General features: G+C 41.4%; 1 protein-coding gene across 6 annotated transcripts in view; it reads right to left on the bottom strand.

The window, feature by feature from the left end:
• Positions 1 to 3,236: 3,236 nt before the first annotated feature.
• Positions 3,237 to 8,249, bottom strand: part of mettl6 (methyltransferase 6, methylcytidine) — a 10,862-nt gene continuing 5,849 nt past the window's right edge. For 5 of the 6 annotated variants that reach the window (XM_070880535.1, XM_070880537.1, XM_070880536.1 and 2 more), the window contains exons 3-6: positions 6,423 to 6,557; positions 5,673 to 5,843; positions 4,976 to 5,117; positions 3,237 to 3,961 (exon numbers count right to left, since the gene is read on the bottom strand). In XM_070880535.1, coding sequence (XP_070736636.1) covers positions 3,804 to 3,961; positions 4,976 to 5,117; positions 5,673 to 5,843; positions 6,423 to 6,557 — 606 coding nt within the window. In that variant the 3' untranslated portion in view covers positions 3,237 to 3,803. The remainder of the gene's footprint in view (positions 3,962 to 4,975; positions 5,118 to 5,672; positions 5,844 to 6,422; positions 6,558 to 8,249) is intronic. The other variant, XM_070880540.1, reaches the window with a different exon arrangement.

Below are 8,249 nucleotides of genomic sequence, written 5' to 3'. Positions count from 1 at the left end.
ATGGGGTAATCTCTAGGGCCACCTTGTGGCCAACGCATGTATTGTAGGGTTTCTGGTAATTGTGTGATATTCATTCACCTTGGAAAATCCTATCCACATGCATGTGTGCAAGACAAAATAGTCACCCCATTGCAAGCTGGTGCTCGAGAAAGGTTAATTTAAATAGTTGGAAGGTCATGCGCAATGCACACCTGACAGGGAGCACAAAGGCAGAAATTTATCCCTATATCCCGTCTTACCAAAATTCGAGCCGGGACCTGGGATGGAGCATGCTACTGTGACCCCAAATATATTTGAGTTGTCTTACTAACATTTTGTCCGTTTTCTTGTTTCTTAGCCAGGGTGAATCTGTTTTGCACATTTAGGCACAGCAAAAGTGGCTGCAGCCATTTTTCCATTACCTGAAGGGGCTGTTCCTCAATTTTTTGGTTAAAGTTCACCCCCACACCACTTTATCTTTAGTTGCCTGGTGTGTAGACAGGTAAGAAAATCAAAGGACCTGCTCGTGGGTCTATTTCAGGGCCAAGATTTTCTTTTAAAGTCAGAAGCTCATTATGGAAGAATGGTAGTCAGAAATTATGCAAGATCAAAGAGCAATTGATTGGTCTGCCAAGCTACTAAGATATACTTCTTGATTGCTATTCTGATGTACAACTGGGTTACAACTTCAGTGTAAATAAAAAAACAAATTAATTGTGGGATGGGCAAGAATTAGGTCCCAAAATGAAGGGATACTTCATGCATCAACCAATATTACCTTTCAAATACATCGGCTGAACAGATTCCTCACTGTAGAAGGTATAAACTGCTCTCTGAAAAGAAAAATATCCTGAACCTTGTTGTAGAATGAATGCTCTCATTAAAATGGGAATGGTGGAAAGGATCTTCTGATCCCTGAGCCAAAAGTGTGAGGGTATCATCCTAATTCTCTACCACAGAAAGTTGTTGAGGCCAATTCACTAAATATATTCAAAAAGGAGTTAGATGAAGTCCTTACTACTAGGGGAATCAAGGGGTATGGTGAGAAAGCAGGAATAGGGTACTGAAGTTGCATGTTCAGCCATGAACTCATTGAATGGTGGTGCAGGCCAGAAGGGCCGAATGGCCTACTCCTGCACCTATTTTCTATGTTTCTAATACACAAACTGCAGTTATGAGCATTAAGTGACTAAAAGACTGGCACGTATTTTCAGTTTTATTTCTCGCATTGCCTTAACTATCGCTATTAATGAAATTGCAGCTGATTTTCTTTCATTTTATTTATGGCTCTCCTATACAATTAATGTGATGGGCAGAGATGCCATCTAACACAAGCCAACCGTGACCTCCACCTAGAAGGACAAGGGAAGCGGGCATTTGGGAACACCATCCCTTCCAAGTACCCCTCCAAGTCACACACCATCCTGACGTGGACATTTATCGGTGTTCCTTCACCACCACCTTCTCAAGGGCATTTAGGGTTGGACAATAAATGCTGACCTAGCCAACGATGCCCAAATCCTGTGAACGGATGAAAAAAAGGGTAGCACTTTCTCAATTAGGCCAATGTTGCTAACCTTTTGACTGGGACCATTCTATAGAATGCCAGCAGTGATTATATTACAGGTCTATACCTATAACTCACTACTCTTTTTAAAAAAAAAATTTTTTTTCTCAGGATGTGAGCATTGCTGGCAAGGCCAGCATTTATTGCCCAACCCTAGTTGTCCTTGAGAAGGTGGCAGTGGGCTGCCTTCTTGAACTGCTGCAATCTGTGTGGTGAAGGTACTCCCACAGTGAGGTTTGGAGTTGCAGGATTTTGACCCAGCGATAATGAAAGAATGGTGATATATGTCTAAGTCAGGATGGTGTTCCAAGCACCTGCTGCCTTTGTCCTTCCAGGTGGTGGAGGTTGTGGGCTTGGAAGATGCTGCTGAAAAAGCCTTGGCAAGTTGCTGCAGTGTATCCCGTAGATAGTACACACTGCAGCCATGGTACGTGGTGGTCGAGGGAGTGGATGTTTAAACCTGTGAATGGGGTGCCAGTCAAGCAGACTGCTTTGTCCTAGTGTCAAATTTCTTGAGTGTTGTTGGAGTTGCATCTGTTCCAGCAAGCAGAGAGTATTCCATTACAACCCTGACTTGTGCTTTGTAAGTGGCGGTGAGGTTTTGGGGAGTCAGGTGAGCCATTTGCCGCAGAATACCCAGCCTCTGAATTCTCTAGTAGCCACGACATTTATATGGTTGGTCCAGTTCAGTTTCTGGGCAATGGTGAGCCCCATACCACTGCAGGCAATTAGCAAGTGGAAGCCTGACATTTTCTCACATGGAGAGAAAATTAAATGATTGGCCCATTAGTTATGTTCGATAATTCAATTTTAATGGGGCTCTTTTACTTGCTCCATGAAAGCTGGCTGGATTGATTCTGCCTCTCTATAGCATTTGCTCATCTTCGTTTGCTAGAAGATACAGGGAATAGAACTGAATTGCAGCTTGGTTAAAACCCCACAGGTGTGTAGACCATAGCGGAAGATTCAAAGCCATGTAGTGTAACAAATCTGCACAAAGATAAAAAAAGAACTGCAAGTGACCCTGTGCTGCACTGTGGCCAGTTCCATTAGAAGAGACGAACATTTCAGAACTCTCCCCCAAGTAGTATCATCACCCAGAACTCTGTCCTTTGGAAGTTCAAATACAGAGTTAGCCTTCAATTACTGCAGAAGGGTTAGAGCATGAATAAATACAAGTTGTTGTTGTTGTGGTGGCAGGATTATGGCGGCGATTTGCCTCTTGTACCCAATACAATTTTTCCATCTCTTTCAGTGCTTCCAGAAATCACCAGAATCAGTATCAAGGACACACTGTCTCCAGCTGCACCCCAATACGCCACCGAGTAGCTACAAAGAAAAGCACTACATCTCAGGAATGACAATGAGTTTCAGTGGTTGTTTCATGTAGAGAATTATAACTTTATGCATCAGTAGGTTCTTCCAGTGGATCACTGCCAGTAAATTATTTTCAGCCAGGCAAAACAATGATTAAACTATCAACTGTGAGTGCTTGTAGCTTAAAAGACACATATACACACATATTCAATGGAGCCTGTTATCCTGGCTAAGTATATATGCCTTCTGAATATAAGTGAGTTGAAATATACAGGTACAACACATTACAAACTGAGAAATTTAAAAAACTTATAAACCAGTAATTGAGTAAATTACAAATACAGTGCAGAAATATTTCAAAGGTGACAGGTACCTATTTAAAAAAGGTAGTTTATTAAAACAAAGGATAGCAAATATCAGAAGAGTTTGTAAAACTTCCAATATTACACACTTTATAAAAGTGAAATAGATGAGGAAAGATGGAAAACTTTCTAAAATTCCAATCCGGCATCACGCAGTACAATAATTAAAAAAAAAACATTTTTTGCGAGTATTTGAGATCATTCATTTTAACTCCTTAGGCCGAGATGGAAGTGTTGGCAGAGAGCCTGCTACTATATATTCAATCAATACTGCCCCGATTCAGCCACTAGGATGCCCACAAGAGCAGCCCTGATGCTCCTATCCTCCCCAACTTCCTGCATCCCTGTGAAGAGACAGTGAACCTCCGCTCAGCAACCCTCATACAACAGCAGCACAGCTGAGATCCCCAACTCATCCCTGGCGCTTAACGCAGATTTCCAAGACACCATTCACACTACAGCTTTGGCTGCCTGCTCTCTCTGCCAAGGCACTACACACTGCAAGGCGATCTAGAGATAAATGTCAAGACAGTATATCTTTTTTTTTAATAAAAGAGAAGCAATAACACTTCAACAGGTTAAGCATATTCACTTTCTCTCTTTGGCTTCTTAAACTTGCATTGAAGAAAAACTCTTGGAACGCACAGACCTTCTTTCTTATTAACAGTTTTACGGAACACATATTCATTGGCCAGCACCTCATACCCAGCAGCCGTCAGGAGCTGTGTCATGTACTCTAGAGAGAAAATATACAAAATGAAAAAAGGTTTTTGAATATGGACTGAAATGGACTTTCACAGGAGATGAAAATTCCTTACAGGTAGTCATCATTCCATGGAAACAGTACATATTTAATATTATAATCTTCCCACTCCAGCATAGGATGACTAATAATTCCTGAGAAAATTGACATTTCTATTATTGTATGCATCTCCTTATAAAATATATGTTCTGCTGCATGTGATAAATGCATTTCATTTTAGCACACAGAGATGATCGTCTAACATACTAGGATGTTAGTTTCTTTCTGAGAATCTTACCATAGGAAAGATACTATAAATATTTCCCTAATGGCCCATTTCCAGTCAGTCACAGCAAGGCCATCATTTTAAGAAACTGCCTTGCATTCACATGGCTTTTCTGATTGGTTAGCCAGACCTCTTGTAAAACCTCAATTTCATCACAAGTTCTTTGAGAAAAATTACAACTTCATATCCGTGCAAGTGGAAATGGGATAAAGTTCAGATAATATACTTTCTGAAAAACTCAAGCCTCAAAGAACTCTTACTGGGTAATCTGATTTAGTGATGTTGGTTGAAGGATAATATTGGCCAGGACTTCCTTGCTCCTCTTCGAAAGAGTGCCATAGGGACTTTTATGTGCACCCAAGAGGGCATATGGGGCCTCGGTTTTACATCTCAGCTAGCCCGTTAGTCAGGGCAACAGTGGTGGTGTCATAACTGGTGACAACAGGATCAACCTTGGATGTAATCCCCAGGGCCAAATAGCATGCCAAGGCTCACTGTGCAGACTCCTAGATAAACAGCCACCTGTACCAGAGGACTGCTGGTGCTCGAGTGACAATACCCCAGATTGAGACGCCAACTTCAATAAAACAAAAATCTTCAAGAAAAGTCCCAAGTACAGCTTCACATGAACAAATATTTTTAAAGCAAGTACTGTACTACTTACAGCTACCAGTTGATAGCCTCTTGGAAGCAAAAAAAAAGTTTTAAATAACACATCTCACCATCAGAAAAGAAGAAAGATCTTGTTCCGTCTTGCCGAACATAAAAATTGGGTCCAAGCTTATGGCCAGTTTTAAATCGGAGCATGGTGTGATCATATAGTCCGTAATCGCGGAATAGGATGTAACCACCCGGTTTCAGTATCTGTCACAGACACACAAGGACCAAAGTCACAGATCTTTCACAATGATGTACTGCCAAAGAACAAAGTGGGGCTACAGGAGTAATTCCCCTGTATTAGTTTAGCGGGACACATTCTCAATGAATTAACAGAAGGAAACATAACAAACTCAAAAGATATAGAATGCCTAAAGCTTTATAAGTCAAATCATTTACAGTAACAAAGTATTCAATTGTCTCTTCTAATGTTTTTATCTTTTCCATCTATGGGGAAAAATAATTTATGATATACCATAACAGCAGTGCTCCCCCACTGGTTTCTTCAAAGGCATCTGCTCATAATTCTTGCACAAAGTAGTCCAATTAACAAAAAAGCCCTACAGATATAATTTTGACTTGTGTTTAAATTATAAAATGCACAACTAATTGAAAAAAGGTATCACAACCAGTACAACAGATATATAATTTACTTTAATGTCAAATTCACCATTTTGACTTTAACAGAAAATGATTGCCAAATCTTTTTAAATGTCCTTCATTTAAGCCACTATGACAGTTTGTGGATCATTAAATACTAACTTTATAGATATTTTCTAAGGCCAGCTGCATCTTGTCAGGGTGAATGGCAGAGAGCACAAAGATTAGAGTTACAACATCCACGGAGTCAGCTGGCACATGCTCCAGTAAATCGTCTTTTGTCAGGTCACATTGAAAGGCCTTACATCGCTCAGCGTTATACAGGTGGTTTTGCTGTAAAAAAATGGCGTAGATGAGAAGGAATTGCTCCTGTCAATAGCACTGTCAGATACAATTAAACTATGATTAGCTTTAACATGCTATATTTTTAAGCTATTTCCATTGATGTCTAAAGCAGCTTATGGGTTATCTGGAGAATTTGAAGAAGTTGCTAACCTCGACAATGGAAGTACTTACTATTACTAAATATCAATTGTGTATGTTCTAGTTCATTGCTGTTTATGGGACCTTGCTATGTGCAAACTGGCTGCCGTGTTTCCTCCATTGCAACAGTGACTACACTTCAAAAGTACTTAATTGGCTGTAAAGTACTGTGGGATGTCCTGAGGTTGTGAAAGGTGCTATATAAATGCAAGTTGCTTATTTGTAATTATTTCAAGATTCTTACATTCTCATCTATGCCACCGAGAATCCTGGCTGTATCATTTGTTGTCTGTGCCAATGGTGTTTACTGCTAAAGTACCTCTAACGTACATTTATTATCTGTTCCACTTTGAAGATCTTCAGCACAAAAGATGTAAAAACATTATCAATAAAAAATGATCAAACACAATTAAACATTTTTGCATGTACCTTCACAAATTCTACAGCTCTGGGGGAGAAGTCACAAGCATAAATGAAGACATTCAGATCGTCCTCTAAAAGAGGGAATAAACAGTTCCCAACTCCACAACCAGCTTCCAAGACAATCAGTTTTTGATTCACAAACTATAAGGAGAGAAAAACAAGCAGTGATAAGAAAGTTTGCATTTTTATAGCACCTTTAATATAGTAAAATGACACACAAGAAAAATGGACTCTCCAGGAGTAGAAGAGATAACCAGTGTTCAGTTCCATTCGCAACTCCCAAGATAATGAAGCAGTCCATGCCCGCATGCAGCAAGACCTGGACAATATTCAGGCTTGGGCTGGTAAGTAGCAAGTAACAATCACGCCACACAAGTGCCAGGCAATGAGCATCCCCAACAAGAGAAAATCTAACTGCGTTCGCATGACATTCAATAACATTACCATCGCCGAATACCCCATCATCAACATCCTGGGGGGTCACCATTCACCAGAACCTTAACTGGACCAGCCTCAAATACTGTGGCTACAAGATCAGGTCCGAGGCTGGGTATTCTGCAGCGAGTGTGTCACCTCCTGACTCTTCATAGCCTTTCCACCATCTACAAGGTACAAGTCAGAAGTGTAATGGAATACTCTCCGCTTGCCTGGACGAGCGCAGCTCCAACAACACGCAAGAAGCTCGACATCCAGGACAAAGCAGCCCGCTTGACTGGCACCCCATGCACTACCTTAAACATTCACTCCTTCCACCTTGTGTCTGCACTGTGTACTATCTACAAGATGCACTGCAGCAACACACCAAGGCTTCTTTGACAGCACCTCCTAAACCCATGACCTCTACCACCTAGAAGGACAAAGGCAACAGGTGCATAAGAATACCACTACCTCCAAGTCACACACCATCCTGCCATGGAAATAAATTGGCATTCTTTCATCGTTGCTAGGTCAAAATCCTGGAACGCCCTCCCTAAAAGTACCGTGGGAATATCTTTACCAAACGTACTGCAGCTGTTCAAGGCGGCGGCTCACCACCACCTTCTCAAGGGCAATTTAAAGAAAGACTTGGATTTATAAAGTGCCTTTCACGACCACCATACGTCTCAAAAGCGCTTTATAGCCAATGGAGTACTTTTGGAGTGTAGTCACTGTTGTAATGTAGGAAACACAGCAGCCAATTTGCGCACAAGCAAGCTCCCACAGAGAACAATGTGATAATGACCAGATAATCTGTTTTTGTTATGTTGATTGAAGGATAAATATTGGCCAGGACACCAGGGAGAATTCCCCTGCTTTTCTTCGAATAGGACATGGGATCTATTACGTCCACTTGAGAAAGCAGACGAGGCCTCGGTTTAACGCCTCATCCGAAAGACGGCACCTCAGACAGTGCAGTGATAAATGTTGACGTTGCCAGCGACTCTCCCCTACTGTGAATGAATAAAAAAAGGTTAAAAAGATAAGTTAGGGAAACAAGTAGAAAGGTGAAAGGGCACTGAGGGGTCATTCTAGACAGTAAGGCAGAAAGGTCCATCACAGCAAGGGGAGATGCACTGCAGGTCAAAATCAGAAGACCAAAGGACATGCGATGGGATACAAGGTTGTAAGTAAGGAATGGTGTGAAGGCAGTGGAGGGATTTTAACAGCAGTTTAGAATTCAGTGCATTGGGGTCAGGGAGCCAGCAGAGGTCAGTAAGGACAAGACGATGAGCAAGTGGAACTCAGTGCAGGGCAGGATACAGGCAGGAGAGTTTTGGATGAGTTGGGTTTTGTGTAAGGTGGTGCATTAGAGGAGTCAAGTCCTGCAGTCACAAAAGCAAGGGCAAGATTTGC

Source organism: Pristiophorus japonicus, chromosome 5, assembly GCF_044704955.1.
Source record: "Pristiophorus japonicus isolate sPriJap1 chromosome 5, sPriJap1.hap1, whole genome shotgun sequence".
In the NCBI taxonomy this organism is placed as follows: Eukaryota; Metazoa; Chordata; class Chondrichthyes; family Pristiophoridae; genus Pristiophorus; species Pristiophorus japonicus.
This window is presented reverse-complemented; position numbering and strand designations above follow the sequence as displayed.